This window comes from Cydia strobilella, chromosome 18, assembly GCF_947568885.1.
Source record: "Cydia strobilella chromosome 18, ilCydStro3.1, whole genome shotgun sequence".
Taxonomy (NCBI): Eukaryota; Metazoa; Arthropoda; class Insecta; order Lepidoptera; family Tortricidae; genus Cydia; species Cydia strobilella.
In genome coordinates this window covers 4832969-4852038 of record NC_086058.1, presented here as the reverse complement: position 1 = coordinate 4852038, position 19070 = coordinate 4832969, and the positions used below count along the sequence as shown (strand labels likewise).

The following is a 19070-nucleotide window of genomic DNA, read 5'->3' as shown; positions in this document are numbered from 1 at the left end:
TCGTCAGTAGATTTATTTTATTTATTAGGTATATCATCGTCTGCCTACAATCTTTACAGTGCTTATTAGACTACTTAGCTCGACTTCTGTAGGTTTGTTTCATATTTATATTTATTGAACCAAAATCAAAATAAATCCACATCAACAACAGATCACTTTTCAAGTTGTTTTTAACAACCTGTACTCATTTTATTTCCTTAATATTGTTAGTACTTAATTACTTATAGCTATAGCTAGCACAATATATGTCCTACATGTGTTATATGTTAATTATTTTGCGCAGATTCGAACTGGTTTGCTTAAAATAACTTAGTGAACTTTATGAGATCAAACCTTCGAGAAGGTGTAGATAAACATGAGACTTTAGACTAACTAATATAACCCTGCAGGTCCTACAGACCTATATTTAATTAATTTAGTTGTAAATATTCACAATTAATTAACTAAATATCATTTACTATCAGGCAACTAAGGCGCATAGATTCATGATACATTGACATCTCTTTTTTTGTGACATTCGTTTTATTTATTTATTTTATATTCTATTATTTGACTTTTGGGATTAGTGGCGAAATGTCGTGTTGGAGGCCAAGACACACTTTGGGTCGCTGCGCCAGAGGAGTAAGTAAGTATTATTTGATTTCTGTTCTAATCTTAAGTTGACGATCTTTTAGTGAAAGCTTTTGTTTTATCCCTTTTTGTAAAATACTGTGCCTTTTTCTTTAAGAAATAAATATATCTAATCTAATCTACCTTATTTACAAACTAAAATACATACTTATACATAAGTACAATATTTAATTAAAATTTTAACTGCTCAAAATCATTTTGGCAACAAATTTTTCTACCGCGTCGCCTGTTCCGATGTAGGTAGGATTCGGCAGATTCCTATATTCACTAAATTCCCAGGTTCGGGAGATTTAACTGAGTAAGGCCCACTAAACCGTTAACCCAGTGTCAAAGTAACCATGGCAAATACAGGTTTAACCAGTTAACCCCGGGATAGTGGAATGGTGCAAGTGGCGCTAAGTAGGAATTAGACTAGAATTAGATTTGAATTAGATTAGAGTAGTAAAAAAAACACAATTCGTCTCGTAGCATACGTAGTGACGAAACTGACTGGTGGACTTATAATATAAGTATTACGTACATAGTTCATTCTCTTTATACGAAACGTAAATCTAAATTGTCTAGACACTAAGGCCCAGTTGCACCATCCCACTAACCCGAGGTTAAGCAGTTAAACCTGGAGTTGCCATGGTTACCAGTACAATTTGACACTGGGTTAATGGTTAACCCTCTTGACCCCGCTTACCACTTAATAGGACCGTATAATAATATTTTTCGTGACTGTCTCATTTAGAAAAATATCAAATTCATATAAAAAACAGTAATATGTATAATATGAATATGTTACTAAGATCATTGACTTCAAAGATAGATATAACTCCGTAATAGATGGAACACAGATGGATACAGTTTAAGGAAAAAACATGCCTCGAAAATCACGAAAATGTGATTATCGATCAGATGTCACCACTAGTTTTGGCCTTCTCTCGTATAGAGGGCGTTGACGGTTTCGTTTGATATTTATAATTTTAACGCATATCCGTTAAAGAACGGGTCAAAATCATATAAAAATAATTAATGAAAATAAAAAAAACATTTATCCATATTTAAATCCATTTTAACGTATTTTTTATAAATCTTCATTTTTAGTTTTAAAGTATGTCGATAGATGGCAGTGAATTTACAGTGGTTGCAAAATTTACTATGACAGTACCGCTCTATCTTATTATATCCTCTTTGTTGACTTTAAAGGCAAAAATCATTAACATGGAGCCATGCGGTATGTAAAATTCTTAAATCAGGTTTTTGACTTAAAATCTTGTTAATGTTATTTGCATTTAAGGTAATTTATGGCTCAAAACATACAACACTTACATATAAAACAAAATATATTAAATACAATCTCGAACCATAAAAGTCTGAGGGCACCTTTATTGATTTAGGTATGACGTGTTTTGCAAATCTTTGTAACCCGTCTGATTCGTCTTTACGGAGCTATTAAGTATGGTTACAGCTTAGGCATCAAAATACTTATAAAATATATTAATTTAAGATTGTCCTGTAATTTTATTAACAGACCGAGATGTCATATTATTAATAGCGTTGAATCATGCAATTTGTTTGAAACATTCAAAGCAGTAATTTCGGTATATAAGCCTCGTTTTCATCCTTCAATGCTTTGTCACAAGTCGCCTAAAGGATGACTCACGTTAGAACGGTCCGGATCCGGGCCGAGGCATCAGACACTGCGTTTTAATAGAAAGCATAACGACGTCTCCGGTCACCTGTCATAGAAAACGAAGAGTCGGTTCCCTCGGCGTGGGCCTGGGCCGTTCTTTTTTTTTCTACGTCAGTGGCAAACAAGCATACGGCCCGCCTGATGCCTCCGAAGCAGCCTCCGTTGCCTATGTACGCCTGCAACTCCGCACCCTCGTTGGGCTCTGGCAACCTTACTCACCGGCAGGAACACAACACAATGAATAGGGTCTAGTGATATTTGGCTGCGGTTTTCTGTAAGGTAGAGGTTCTTCCCCAGTTGGGCTCTGCTCTAGATCTGGAATGACATCCGCTATCCTGTGCCCTACCTCTACCTACCACACAAAGCAAGATGTTATTCACAGTGCCCATACCTCTCCTTCGGACGTAGTTTAAGGACATACCCGGGTCCGGACGTAGTTTAAGGACATACCCGGTTTAGGGGTAACGGTTCTAGCGTGAGTCATCCTTAAGCTTCAAAAATATACTACACATAAAACGTTACCAATCTTGGTAGGTAGGATATCTAGCCTAAATAGGTACTGACGACATTAATTAGTCACTGAACATGCAACCACCATCGGTCCTGCCATTAACAACGCCACGATTGACTGCACATAGTGCACATCCTGTATCTACGGATCATCACAAACAAAGAGGATATAATAGGATAGAGCGGTACTGTCACAGTAAACTTTGTAGTCACAGTAAATTCACTGCCATCTATCGACACACGATTAAAACTAAAAATAAAAATATCAAAAAATGTATTTATATAAGTATGGATATTTGATTTTTTATTTGCATTTTTTATTTTTATATGATTTTGACGCATGTTCTTTCACTGATATGCGTTAAAATTATAAATAACAAACGAAACCGTCAACGCCCTCTATACGAGAGTAGGCCAAAGCTAGTGGCGCCATCTGATCGAGAATCAAATTTTCGTGATTTTCGAGGCACGTTTTTTCCTTAGACTGTATCCATCTATTACGGAGTTATATCTATCTTTGTTACTAGATACGAGAACAATACGAGATCTAATAGATACGTTATAGTTTTGTTCTCAACTAGTTATCTTTTGCAGGTCGATTCGAGAAACTAATTGTCATTTCACACTATAATTATTGTGACGTTTTGGGATATCCATTAGATATCAATTGGATGTCTAAGTAATATCTTGAGAAAATCTTAAAGAGATCGTTCAAGAGGACATTCGGAATCGCGGAATTGTTAAATTTGACATGATTTTCTTAAATATCTCGTTATCGTTTCTGTTTCATATCTATTGGATATCTAGTTGATATCTAGATCACTGTTCGAATTGGCTCGTAAGGCTTGATAAAGATTTTTAATGAGAACTGTAGCGAACATAATAGGTTAAGCTGTTGTTGTGTTTTCGAGAACGTTCTACGCCTTCATTTGACACGAAGTCACATGGCATTATGTAATAAAGTGCTCTCCCCTATCCTATAAGTCACACGTGACCGGTAGCTATTTAAAATGCCACTTTAATTGCAAAATTATACCGGCTCTTCGCTCTTCTAATACATATTAAATTATTCACATATGCATATTGGATGTTATGTTTAATGTGCTCGTATAAAAACCGCGAGTCTGTTATGGACTAAAGGTTCGGTCCGGTTGTGAAAGCATTGCTGCGTAGAATTGCAGGATGGTTTATGCTGCAGAAAACGGGCAATGTCAAACTCCTGGATACCAGCAATCAAATTATAGGTCTAGTTTAACTGAGGCGGTTGGTAGAGAATAGAGTCTGTGCGGAAAGAGATGAGTCATAGAATGTATTGGTTCCCATTCCACGACTCACTTTACTCACAGACTAAGTAGGAATAATAGTCAGCTACGAATTGAAGGCTTGGCTAGATGAACCTGATTTTTATTATTAATACTATCGTTAATAAAATGTATAATATAAACTTGTTTTAGTCACAAAACTCAGCGACATTCTACTAGAAAATTACCGCGCAATTTCTTTACCAACCTCTAAGATAAGTTACAGTCAAATAACTTAATTTCCTTTTCCTTTCGTACCTTGTCACAGTGACAATAAATATGAAAGTCGCTAGAAACCTCACACTATTTTCACTGTGACAAGGTACGGAATGTACCTACAGGACCTGCTTAACGATAGAAAATAATAAAATAAAATTTAACGTTTCTGATATGATAGAGTTTTATTACTGCAAATTTCTTCTCATGACTGGCAGGGTAACTTTCTAAAGAAAGGATTCGCATGGTTGGGCTAAACAGTCGTAAAAAGCTTTGTATGCAAATGTTAATAAACAAGCACGAGTGGGCAAGTAAGAGTAGCCATATTGTTCTGTTGTGTGTTTAACACACCGACCCCGAATATACATACGATACCTGCCTTTTTAAGCATGTTAAGTAGATACAGTAACAGTATTAGCTTTAGCACCTTTGCAGACAAATTTGTATGCAGGGGGGTACCTTTTCTCTGCAGCTGGCTGTACCTGAATAAAAAACTTGTAAACATGTAACTTGTAAGTTGTGGGTAAAGAAAAGGAAGGTTTACTTATGAAGTTATGACTTCTGAGTTGTTACAAACAACGTTTCTGTATTTCAAAATATTTTTCAGTACGGTTTTTACTCACTATTATTGCCTGAGGATGGATTCCCATGGATTCCCAAAGAATCCGAAACATGTCGCCAAAAGCGACTAAAAATAATAGTGAGTAAAAACCGTACTGATAAATATTTTGAAATATGTCTCACGATAGTTTAAGTGCGGTTTCTGCTTTTTGTCTGACAAAAGCGAAGCAACACTAATGTCCATAGGTGTGTAATTGTCGTAAGATTATCATATATATATATATATATATTTTTATATCACGACGGTGGCAAACAAGCATACGGCCCGCCTGATGGTAAGCAGTCACCGTAGCCTATGGACGCCTGCAACACCAGAGGTATTACATGCGCGTTGCCGACCCTTTAAAAACCTGTACACTCCTTTTTTGAAGAACCCCATACTGTAGCCCCTCGGGAAAACCTCGGCAGGGAGCTCAATCCACAGCCGAAGCGTACGCGGGAGGAAACCGCACAGTACGCGACCATTTAGGTGCTAGGGTGTGAGGATGAACGCCCTGCCGATGGCGAGCGAAAATAATCAGAAAATATAAAATATAAGCAGATCAAATGGCATCTGAGAATTCTCGCTTCGAGAATTTTGTTCTTAGTCGAAACGGGAAAAATCTTAAAGCCTCCAAGAAATCAATACTGTGATAGTCGGGTTAGCAAAGCCTTATTTGTCATCAAACACGTATTTTACTGCACTGTTAATCTCCTCTAAGAATTTATATAAAGCGCAAGAACGCAACATAATATACTTGTTTTTGTTTAGATACGTGATTAAAAACACGAAGGCCTCAGGACATTTCCGAAGTCGAAGAATTTAGGTCATTGGCCCCATCTTAGAATACAATTTTGAGAGTAGTAGTGTCGTTTCAAATCCATTTAAATGTGAGTGCCATTTTAGGACGATTTTTTTGACGATAACCAGCTTTAAAAAAATGCGCAGGTCTGAGGTACATTACGATTTACGATCCTGTCTAATATCAAATGAAAAAGCTATTTTTGACTGTTTCGTTTATAAACCTTAATACAGGATCACAAAAAATACGTTGGCAAAGAAAGTTTGTAAATAAAAGATGTCTAAGACCGCTTATTTCTCACCTGCGACACCGGAAATCCTAGTTCAGTTAAACCGTCTCTGATATTGTAAGAGACGTCATAATATTATGTTCTTAAAACGTTGTCCAGCTCCACTAAGATAATATTTTTTTAAATTCAACTGGGATGAAACTGGGGTTGAAAGCTTTTTAGGCCGCCGCTGCTGGTTTGCCGCTGTCACTGTCACGTTTCGCAAGAAAGAACGGGAAAGATCATGCGCGCCAAGTGTCCATTTTGTGTTTATTTTAAAAACGTTGCCTTACAATATCGAAATTCGAAAGCTATGAAATTACTATTTAAGTTAAGATTGTTTTTCTTCTTTTTTTGTTTATAGTATCACATAATAAATAACCGAGTAAAGTTTGATTAAAAATCCGAGTTAGAGGTTACTTTGGGAATTAATTGTATCGAGCGAAGTGTCATAATTCGTGTATCGGAAGCTATGTTATTAAAGATAATATAGTCAAGAACTACATAAAAATTTTTCACGTCTACGAATATCAACCTCTCTTAGAAAAACATGATCATCAAAGGAGATTTTTCGCCTTCTGGCTCAGGGAACGGCTTTAACGACATTTGCGCAGATAAAGTCGCGGGCGGGGGCTAGCCAGAACTAAGTATAGTAAAGACATATAAATATGCCGTCATGGTGTACCCATGGTGTAATTCGCCGCGATCTAAGGACCTGACGCAACCCATACACGATCCGCATGGCTGCCCATACACAATGGGATTTCAAACAAATGGCTGAATGTAACTTTATAATCTTCTTGTAGGTTTATCGACGAATTGCAAGTTCGGAAGAAATAGGGCATCTATATAACAACAACAATACAATTATATAACAGTAAATGCTAATGGATTTTTGCTCAGTATAATCCGAAAAGCTCCCTGGCAACAGGAATGCATTTATTTTTAGCCACCCCCACCCAGTATAAAACAAGTACAGTACAGCTTCATTCTTACAATGTTACACGTATATTTCATATAAGTTTGTTTGAATATCGAAATGTATAATATTTTGCTATAATTATGTTCAGTTCAATACCGTGATGTAACTGTTATACCTACCAGTAGTCTAAATAATCCCGATTAGCTGATGTACGAAGTGATGAAGTATATTAATAATGGAACGAATCGAACAATGAAAGTTAAACATTATGGCACTTAAAGACTGTTCCATAAACATTTCCATGTTTATAAAAAGCAAAATTAGGAAAGTTTCTTTTAATAAATATTAAATTTGCAAAAACTGTACCGTAAAATGGGGTGAGTAGGGATTGAAGGGGCAGAAGGGATGCGGATGTTTTCAGTTACTACTTTACTATTCTGGTTAGGTTGGTCTAAGAGTAATTTTAACCATTATACTTTTAGACATTATTTCTTTTTCTTGTGGCAACACTCAGTAGCCAAATTATAATACAAAAAAAAACTGGAATCACTAGAAGTGAGAGGTGTAAAATATGGGGACAGGACCGGAACCAGGGTGGCGGACCCATCATGCGGAAGAGGAGAGATAAGTATGCGCGGAGAGTGGGACGGAGAGCGGAACAAGGCAAGCAAATCCGAAAGTTTTACTGCATACATTTTCCTATCTCACCCCACTGCTATCCTCTATAACCCCAACTACGGGGTGAGTTAGTATTTCGCACTATTTTGTGCTTATCTTCAAAATTATGAAATTAAAGGACAGATAATCAGTTATACTAACATTTACACGGCCGGACTATTTTTTATGTATAAAAATTATCGTGCCACATGTAAAAATATTTTTTTTTATCGAGGTTTAAATGTCAGTTTTGTCCCTACTCACCTACAACTACGGTAGTTAAAAAAGGTCGAAATCTACAACACAAGGTGCCCACATGACAAAGGTACCCATTTTACTAATAATGAAAAATTGATTAGTTTTCTCATAAACTAGAGATAAATATATTTGACATAGTTTTCAAAAACAGAGGTTATAGGTAAATGACAGTCACTTGATACTTTTGAACCATATAAACTAGTTTTTTCCTACCAATTCCTAGGATAGAGTCTAATATTTTCCTCGCGTTGATGTGGTGAAAAATTTTGTGTTTCACTCGGTGGCAAAGTTTTTAGGGTTTCGTACCCAAAAGGTAAAAACGGGATCCTATTACTAAGAATCCGCTGTCCGTCTGTCCGTCTGTCTGTCACCAGGCTGTATCTCATGAACCGTGATAGCTAAACAGTTGAAATTTTCACAGATGATGTATTTCTGTTGCCGCTATAACAACAAATACTAAAAAGTACGTAACCCTCGGTGCACGAGTTCGACTCGCACTTGGCCGGTTTTATTTTAACACTCATACTCGTAGATTCCACTTTTCGAATCTCACTTGCTCGGGTATCGATGTTAAACAACATCTTTGCCTCCTTGTAAAACAATTAGGTAATTAATTTATTGTCAATGTACTACTCTGTACAAATACACTCTGGCATAGGTAGCCGTAGCAGTCATCGTATTGAGTAAGACATCAATTTTGCAATTTTTGCATATATCACCTAATGCAGACTCGAAGCCAAATAGATTTATTTGCCTACCTCGTAACAGTCGTAACTCGCTGACGATACTCGACCTATTAAATGACTTTCTAGAATGTATTTGCCTTTAGCTGCTTACTTGCGCAAAAATATTTTTACAAAAAAAAAATATTATTTCGGAATATAGTTGCATGTATACCTACTAAACATAAAAATTGGTTGATTATAGTCTGTACAAATATTCTGTACAATAAAGGCGTAAACTCTTCGCGTCTATTAGTAAAATAATATAAGTAACTAGGTATTATATGTTCTGCTCTTATAATACTACCTACAAGAAAACGACGTATTTTTCATGTGATTTATTGCTGGAAAATTTATCCGCCTTATTTTGACCCACAACAGGTACCTATAATCAGTGATAAAACTGAATCTACAGTAAAAGTGCTCCCTAAAATAAAGGCACACATATATATTTCTATGGTTTAGTAATTAGTTAGTAGTTAGTAGTAATTAATACACTTTATCGCACATAACAAATAGAGAATACAATAAATGTGTACAAAGGCGAACTTATCCCTTAAGGATCTCTTCCAGCTAACCTTTAATTAATTAGGTAGGTATTCGAAACTTTTCAAAAAACGCACAAACAAAACGCAAAATTTGGAAACTTGTTTACATATCCATGTAAACATACCGCTATCTTGCTTGTGACACTTCCTCGTTAAAACTTCCCTTCATTTACCCTTGAATCTTGTTTCAGATCAATTGCAGCGGAAGAAAGCGTTGACCGTTCAACCTCAAGTTTACTTATAACTGCGCGTCGCACGCATTACAACACAACTCGACTGACTCGCGGTGTCGACGCGCGGACGGCCATTGCGTTCCGTCGAACGGACGCGATTCCATTTTCAAATTTATTTTTTTATTTATTTAAATGTATTTGCGCGTGGCGTGAGCGCGTTCTATTTTTTTTTAAGTGTAAGGCGTTTTTCAAAATGCGTGCAGTGCTTTTTGTGTTTGCGTGTGTGTCGTTCGTGGCGGGACAGGACGTAAACAGTTTGAGGGATTTGCCGAAGTACGATAAGAGATATGACTATTTGAGTGTTGACGCTATTTTGGAAAACAAGAGATTAGTGAGGAACTACGTGGACTGTCTGATCAATGCGAAGCCGTGCACGCCTGAAGGAAAGGCGCTGAAAAGTAAGTCATAGCCGATATGTGCAGCATGCATGACAATAAAATGGATCGATTGCAATTTCTTTCAGCTTTCTGTTACATTGAGGGCTGGTGAAGCAAAGCGTATTTTCCTAATGTTATTATAAATATATCTATGTAAATAACTATTGTATAAATATAAATAGAAAACATATATATGTATATTTGTATATATATGTATATTTGTACAATAAAGAGTTTACTACTACTACTACTACTACTTGTATTTAAGTAATATATTTTTTATAGTTATGTTAAACCTAGTGTCAAATTGGACCGGTAACCATGGTAACTCCAGGTGTAACCGGTTAACCCCGGGTTAGTGGTGCAAGTGGCCTTATTAACCGGTTAACCCTGGAGTTACTATGGTTACCAGTACAATTTGACACTGGGATAACGGGCACGGGTTAGTGGGATGGTGCAAGTGGCCCTTATTAACCAGTTAACCCTGGAGTTACCATGGTTACCAGTACATTTTGACACTGGGTTAACGGTGTAACCGGTTAACCCTGGGTTAGTGGAATGGTGCAAGTGGAGCTTAATGTTGATAATATGGGGCATTTTCTATGAAAAGGGACCTTATTGTCGATAGCGCTTACGCCGCACAGCGTCGCGCGGAATTGTATTTATATGGGAGCATCGTTTATAATGGCGTAAGCGCCATCGATAATAAGGTCCCTTTTTATAGAAAATAACACACATACACAGATCTTATCAGTATAAAGTGTATAAACACCAACTCACGTATGAGGACGATCATTACCTATTTGTTTATGCAAAAACTAAAGTACACAGTTAAATCGTAATAAACACACATGGCGATTGAAGTGTTTAGTTTTGTTTAACTTGTGACCCATTGGGGATAGCCCACTTACCAGACAGATTAATTTTTAATTGTTATTAGTGTTATTACTATGAGAATAGGCGCTAATCGATATTGATACTGAGTTTTAATTGCTCTGAAGAATTTCAATGCGTATATTTCCTGCCTCTTTATATTTCCTGTTTTGTTGTTAAGAAATAGGTAATTAACTAAAAAAAATATTTATGATAGGTACGTCACTGTTCTGAAAGCACGGTTCACCTGACTAAAAAATAACTTTATCTGGGGTTAAATTTTCTTGTGGGACTGGTAAATGACCCACAAGAAACTTGTGAAAATGATGCTTGATGATCTACTGTATATATACATATATTTACTAAGCTAGTAACTTTATCGTTAGCTCTACTAGACAGAGTTATTTCTCATTACCATTTCAGGGTGTCTAGCCAACGTGCCAATGGTTTAGGATCCGTAGTGTAGTCAGTCATCTCTCCCTAACACCCTTTCATATAAGTGTTGCCAGATGTTTTTCACTAGTTTAGAAACACGCCGCCATTATTTTCTGATAGCAGTCCGCTTGGAAATTTTTAAAGGGCTTATAATAATGTTCATAGGCAATTTTCTTTCTAGCCAAATTACTTTGACTTATCCTGGACTGTAAGTGTTCTGGAATACTCTAACCATCCCACTAACCCTGGGTAACCGGTTAAACATGGAGTTACTATGGTTACCAGTACAAATTGACACTGGGTTAACGGTTTAACGGGTTAACCCCGGGTTAGTGGGAAGGTGCAAGTGGCGCTAAGAGTCCTCGGGTATCCCAAGGACCACTACAGATAAAGCTGTATTATGGCCATTATTAAAATACTGTACATTTTTCAGTTACTTTGTATAGTATTCTGTGAACTTTTCCTCGTTTTCATCATGCTGATAAAATACACATTAGTGTGATTTTCTCTCTTGACACTATTAAGTATTAAGTATAATCGGTATTTAGTAACCCAGTTAATTACATCGATGCAGATGCATTTAAATGGGGGAAAATTTTAAACATATAGGTATTAAGACGATACTGAGATTATTCTTTAGGTGTTAAGAAAACCTTGCGACGATCGGGAATCCAATTATATATTATGCCGTGGCCAGGTCTTAGAATTGATCATTTCGTGATGTGGCAATCATTTGAAACGTTCGGTTGACCACATCATGACAAAATCAAACCTAACCTAACCATATCATGAAGTGATCAATTCTATAATGGGAATTCATGAAATAGTCAAATTCGATGATCTGACCACGACATATACACCATTATACCTTAGTTTTTCTTCATTTTAAAATACCGTAAAACCACCCAAGTCCATAATTCCCAAGTATGATGTCTGTATCTTTTTTTTCATGTAGTGTGCACAATAAAGCATTTTATTATTATTATTATTTGTATCTCCTTCGATATCACGGACCTATAAATCCCGGTCTTTTGATAGGCTTGCGTGGGGATATAGATCCAACACGTAGAGGCCCCTTGGAGAGCTTTAATGTCATGTAGAACGCCTGCTGGAACCCGTTCACAGGCGCAACAATAGACACCCATGAACCGGTCGCAGCAGGCATTGGGACTATTGCAGAAAAAGTGAACCATATTATTATTATTATTATGATCCAAAATTTTATTAAATATCTTTGTTTAGGCGTAACGCTTGACTACCTATTATTTGAATTTTGAATGAGTTTTGAGGCAGTATATTTTCATAAATGAAAGATTTTTTATCATTTCACTAAATCACAGTCAATATAACTACAAAACACGGAATCGCTTTTAATGAGAAAAACGCCTTATCGATATTTCAAGGTTAGGTAAATTATAAAAGTACTCAGGCAACGGTCGTATTAAGAATCACGTATAAATTAGCATGCATTTAAAAACATATCAAAGAACATAGGAAACAACACATTAAATAACTTCGATACTTATATACTTAATCCTCAACCTATTTACTCGTATACATACCTATCTACGAAGCTTCTACTTGTACGAAAACTACTTGATCGCGTTTTACGTAGTCTAAAGTTCAACTCAGTTCAGCAAGTGGGTATGATTTGGTATACAAAAGTAGCTTAAATAGTCAGTTCAATATTTGTACACACTTTTTTTTTCTCCTGTTAGGATTGAAAGAGCTCATGATTCTGAGTAGAAATAAAAATACGCAAATTGAGAAAAAAAAGTGTAGTGTACAATTTTAAACAAAATGGCCCAGTTGTTAGATACTAAGTTAAATCAAATGTTACCTGTATAATGTGTTATAGCTGCAAACTTGAAAATTAGTGGTATTTTAAACCAATACGAAATGCTATGTGAACTTGACCTGGGCACGAGTTCGCGCGTTCGCACTCAAAACAAGAGGCGGAGTAAAAAGCAGTGTTACAAATTTTGTTGTAATACAAACGACTGTATATCATAGTTTCGGACACGTACTCTCGGAGTATCCTGCTTAGCTGCCGAATGTTCGTTGATTCGACTGTCGCTGGATCGAATGTTCGCTGGGTCGAAAAGCGTAGAAATAATAAATTGTAGAATCGAATTTATTTTTTCAGTAGTTAATTTAATCACACGCGTATGTCCCAGTCGCTTTTTCCCCAAAGAGTAAATATTTCCGAGAACAAGCCCTTTTTACCCTGAGCCGACGGAGCCCCGCTACGCGGGGCTCCTATTTCTGGGCGGTTTGCCCTTCGGGCATCTGAAGCTACCTAACGAACCTAACCTACCTATCTATCGACTTCATAGACATAGTATATATAGTAGTATGTTTTTCGATTATGCATAATTCGGCCACAAGTATTTTGACCCAGCGAACATTCAATCCAGCAACATTCGAATCAACGAACATTCGACAGCAGGATACTCCGAGAGTACGTGTCCGAAACTATGATATACTGGCAATACAAACACCTTGAATGGCATAAGCATTTGTTTTGACTTGACTCGTTTTTCTATTATGTGTGTATAATATTTGTTATCCGTAGTATAATTTACTGTACCTAATTTTCTTTAGGTACATAACATTTTTGCCTGTGTATTCTAAATCTTTTTTAGTAGTAGGAAATACAGTTATACTTATTGAATTTCAAATGAACACTCAATGGCACTAAATGACAAGGTTTTAGATACCGCATATGTATATGCTTAACATTTAAATGGCCATAGATACAATAGATTTGATCTGGCAAATGTCGACGCGAGTGACATCTGTCCGCCTTGCATGTTACCAACAATATCGAACTTTTATTGTAAGGTACTTTCTCAATGTCATTGTAACTTTTTCATACTAATCAGTGACCTAAGACGTTTTGAGGGTTCAGTACCCATAGGGTAAAAACGGGACCCTATTACTAAGACTCCGCTGTCCGTCTGTCCGTCTGTCTGTCTGTCACCAGGCTGTATCTCATGAACCGTGATAGCTAGATAGTTGAAAATTTGACAGATAACGTATTTGTTGTTGCCACTATAACAACAAATACTAAAAAGTACGGAACCCTCGGTGCGCGAGTCCGACTCGCACTTGCCCGGTTTTTTTAAATCAGTATGTCATATTCTAGGAATATTGGTGAATACTTTGCTGACTACAGATACTGAATACTGCATATGTTCTTAAAGGGATTTATGCTATAATACGAATCAGTAATGTTTAACATTGTAACAGAATAGGTATAACATATATTCCATTACATTTTAACGACTTAATAAGACCGATCTTACTCATAATTACTATTTATACAATTGATTACAATAATAACTACGTCCATATTCATATTATCTTGAGATAACTATCAATTTACGCTCTTGCATACTTAATAAAAACATTTCGGTGAAGAATAATTGCGGTCAATATTGTTTAAGGTTGAGGTTGAAGACTAATGTTATTTTAAATTAAATATTTAGCACATTAAAAAAATATGTTACTAAAAACACGAATAGAAAACATATTTTGTATGCAGTCAAATGACAGAGTAAACAGAGTAAAGCAGATCTCTACGGTCAAAGGCTGTACATTGTACAAGCTTCGTAACTTCGTAAGTATACTTTCGGTGCACTGTGTTTTTCTAAGGCCTGACTGTACTCACTGAAGTAAAAAAATAAATGAAAAATAAAATGCATTTATTTCAGAGAAATGTATTAGCATTGCGATACAGCGGGGAAATGCCGCCAGCATCCTTGGTACAATGCCTCAAGGGCCTATTTTAGATTTAAGCTAGTTATTAATTTCGTTTACGTAGTACCACTGTATATATCTTGTATGTAAATTAAATAATTTCAGACAAATAAGTGTCCAAAATGCCAATACTCCTTCGTTTACATTTAGAACATTCACACCTCTATACTGGCTTCAGACCAAAAGCGGCACGAATTGGTCAAGGCTCAGATCAGTATTGAATGCCTAACATTTATTAAATAGGCTAATCTTAGATAGCTAAATCATATACAGTTAAGGCTAAATACACCTGAGTTTGAATGTAAGTACACAGTATTATATAATGTTAAAATATGAATAATTTATTCAAAATATCTGAATACCTAATTGTTAACGGTTTGATGTATTGCTGCATAGTCGACTTTTAAACGAGTGGTCGTGGCGTGGGTTAAATTCTGTACCAATTGTTGTTATTTATTCTAGATTTTAAGCAGTACTAAATATAATATCGTTAAGACTATTAATAGTCCCAAAAAACCTAGTTTCTCCTTCTAGTTGGAACCAAAAATAAAAACTGTTGCATTTTTTATACCACGTCGGTGGCAAAGAAGCATACGGCCCGCCTGATGGTAAGCAGTTACCGTAGCCTATGGACGCCTGCAACACCAGAGATTACATGCGTCGATTCTTCGGTTTAAGTGCCTAAAAGTAGACCTCTTAGTAATATGTTAAGGAAAAGGAAATAACTTACTTCTCATGGTTAATTATAACTAACAGTCTAGGAAGAGTACCTATAATAACTACATATTATTAAACCTGCCTGAAATTACCGTCAGCAGCAAAACAAACGAAAATAATACCTTAGACAACGTAATTAACAGTGTACTAATTGATCGTTGGATTCAAGGATTTGCGATCATGAAGCAAAGAGTATGCAGTCTATTATTATGATATAAACTATCCATAATTTAACAGCTATTATTCTTTTCTAACAAGTGCTTCAGAACACAAGCCAACAATATACAGTGTGGAAAAAAATTATGGGCTCTGAGGGGAAAGTACCTTAAAACCTTAAGTTAGTTTATTTTACTTAAAGGAAACATTCTTTTATTTTTTTAAAGAAACAAAACTTCATTCAAAGATTTTTTATCGATTCGCTTGTCTTGCCTGGGAACAAACTAAAAATTCCAAAAAATAAACATCCCCTATTTTATGCTACTAGTCGATACAGTTAATGTTCATGATAACATTTCTCTAAGAAACATTACGTGTTACACTCATCTGTCGTACAAAATATCCATAAAATCGTATATTTAGTACTCAAGAAGATTTTTAGACCAGCAAAATGAGCAATATTGACAAAAAAAGAAAATCTTTAAATGCAATTTTGTTTCTTTTTAAAAATAAAAGAATGTTTCATTTAAGTAAAATGAGCTAACTAGTTTTAAGGCACTTTCCCTCCAGGGCCCATTATTTTTTTCCACCCTGTATATTTAAAACAAAACCACTTGTCCACGCAGACAACGTTGCAGGAGTTAGAGTTAGCGTGGCAGGAGTTAGTTATCTATACCGTGCCCATAGGAGCTTACCTTGACAGTTAGGAGGACCTTATTCACACGACTCCTCAGTAGCATTATAACGGAGCTCGTTAAAACTGTTACTATTACCATTCACATTTAACTGACGATATACCTTATTGTAAAGCCATAAAGTCCACTATCGGTCAGCCAATTGTTAGTATTATCATTATCAGCCATTTAAGGTGCGTACCGTTTTGGAAAGCAACGAGTAGCGGTGTGTGTGTACTTTTTTGCTATAACGAACCTACTTGTTGTATTAAGTACTGTATTTCTTTAGGGAATGTAGCTGGTATATGCTAACTTACTAGGTCAAGAACGATTCGGCTAGCATAAATATTTGTATTAAATCTAGTCACGGAATACAATAATTATGTTATGTGAATCTAGAAAACCTTTGATATTCGTTTGTCGCTCTCCGTCATTTTGATATTTCTGTTGGTACGAGTAGGTACTTGGTATTCTTTTACATTAATGTTTTTGATAGGAAAGCATAGCAATAGCATTAACCAGAAAACCACAGACGTGCCTAAATAGATACCGTATACGCTCCTCGTGCAAACAATTCACTTCATGCTGATTGGTCATACTCGTGCATACGCGAAATAGTGCATTACTCGTACCTCGGTTCACCTACTTATTCCAGCAATATACATTTCCGCTTTCTTATACTGAGGCCGTGGTGCAAAAAATATTATTTTTTTATCTTCCTTAGTCTCTATCTCTCAAATAGGCAAGAGCGATAAAGATGCAGATAAATAAATTTCGATTTTAATTTTTCGCTGTAGGGCCTCTGTTTCCATAATTAGTAATAGCCAAACAACGAGATAACAAACAATATTGGCTTTAATTTATCTGCGACCAAAACAATACCCTACATGAGTCACTGACAGTATCAAAACTGACATATACGCTAACGTCTATACGTAATTTACTTTCTATAGGTACATCTCGCTCGCACTAATATTTATGCGAGTACGAGCGAGATGCATAGAGAAAGTAAGTTACGTTCTCGATAGCGTTTATGTCAGTGCCAAACTGGTGGTAGCCACACTTATTATTTAAAGCCATCAAAATGCTATGCCATGGCTTGTATGAAATTATTATTCTAATGGAGATTCTCAGCCAATTAAAATTGTTGACCACGTAATCAAATTATCATACACAAGAATCTACAACATTGCTTCCTACTTTAAATTTAAACATGTGGTTTAACATCAAATTATTTATCACTGATTGTAGGTTTAGGAAGGTACATCATTTCTTAGAAGGAAGGGACTTATTCAGTTTGAGAGCCCAACCGCTCATCTTTGATGCGTCCTGTATAAGTATCCACAAATATTGATTTTAACGGATAATCGACGGGCTGTTGTAGTTTTCAATTTGACAACTGAGTGATGCGGATCGTGAGAATTCCAGTACATTGTGCAACATGGGGCGTAAGTTAAACATTGCAAACGAGAGTATAGTTAAATCGCGACGGCTCGCCGGAGCGATTTATAGACTCGAGTTTGCAATATTATTACGTCCCGAGTTACACACAATGTAATTTTATTTTAATTTTCATTACACTTGCGATACAAAAATGAAGTATAAAGACAAAAAACTATTAATTATAATACTAGAAACTTCATAACTCCCTAGGGAAAACGCTTTTTTTATAGTTCCCGCTAAGCCTGCGTGAATATCCCCATTTACTGAGCGAGTGTGACGAAAATAAACTAAAAGATCTTCAGAGTTTGTTACGTGAGACGATTGCAAATATTAACGCTTTATAATGAGGCGTCTGTGGTAGGTCGTCTACGTAAAGGATGCATCACACGCGACAATCTGTATGTCATGTTATATTAGTTACTAATTGGCAGGTCTCAAAAGGTTACGGACTCAGCAGTTAATTCATAGTTACATGCGAGTTTTCGCGATTTCCGCGTATCTTCAGGTCACGTGAAACAAAGGAAACACGAGAAAGGTGTTACTTGTACTTAAATAAGCATTGATCGGTAACATGATATAAAACATTTTAATTCTGTTTTTGCCATAAATTAATATAGAATTTGCCATTTAAGAGATTGAAATAAGAATCTTCTTACCTGTAAGACCTTTTTTGTAGTCTGGCAAACCAATTTTGTCAGTAGCAACAGAATAAAAAACCGGACAAGTGCGAGTCGGACTCGCCCAGTCTTAGTAACAGGGTCGTGTTTTTACCCATTGTGTACGGAACCCTAAAAAAACTATGCTCATCCGTTTTTATAAGGTGCTGATACTACATAGTATAATAAAGGCAGTATGATTATCTCTGTTACTCTTGCCAAACTATTTTTACAGTACATATGGTGCTACTTTTTCGCACTAGTGCGGGAATGAGCACTTTTCGTGCGTATTTCGAATGTTTAATGGGCCATATGTACTGTAAAACGTTGTACGATACACGTGCGAATAGGTAATTCGCAACTCGTGTCGATTTAAAACACTCCCTGCAGTCGTGTTTTAATTTATCGCCACTCGTTTCGAATTTCCTCTTTTCCGCACTTGTATCGTAAATAACTATTTTTTACGTCGGTGGCAAACAAGCCCGACACGCCTGATGTTAAGCAGTTTCCGTAGCCTATGTAAAGATAAAGATAAAAAGACAAATTGCGATCGATTGATATAAATCTATTTGTCAAAGATTACGCTTACGTAGACTCCACCTCGCATGACAGCCATTAGAAATTGGAATTT

At 36.1% G+C, this 19070-nt stretch overlaps 2 protein-coding genes and 1 long non-coding RNA gene across 5 annotated transcripts in view; 2 read left to right on the top strand and 1 right to left on the bottom strand.

The window, feature by feature from the left end:
• LOC134749449 (uncharacterized) overlaps positions 1-2672 on the bottom strand; it is a 604512-nt gene extending 601840 nt beyond the window's left edge. The window contains exon 1 of one of the 2 annotated variants that reach the window (XR_010128488.1): positions 2492-2672. This is a non-coding gene — a long non-coding RNA (uncharacterized LOC134749449). The remainder of the gene's footprint in view (positions 1-2491) is intronic. The other variant, XR_010128489.1, reaches the window with a different exon arrangement.
• LOC134749436 (uncharacterized) overlaps positions 1-19070 on the top strand; it is a 241598-nt gene that overhangs the window by 115843 nt on the left and 106685 nt on the right. The window lies entirely within an intron of this gene.
• Positions 9369-19070, top strand: part of LOC134749430 (arp2/3 complex-activating protein rickA-like) — a 35622-nt gene continuing 25920 nt past the window's right edge. The window contains exon 1 of one of the 2 annotated variants that reach the window (XM_063684357.1): positions 9369-9744. In XM_063684357.1, coding sequence (XP_063540427.1) covers positions 9540-9744 — 205 coding nt within the window. In that variant the 5' untranslated portion in view covers positions 9369-9539. The remainder of the gene's footprint in view (positions 9745-19070) is intronic. The other variant, XM_063684358.1, reaches the window with a different exon arrangement.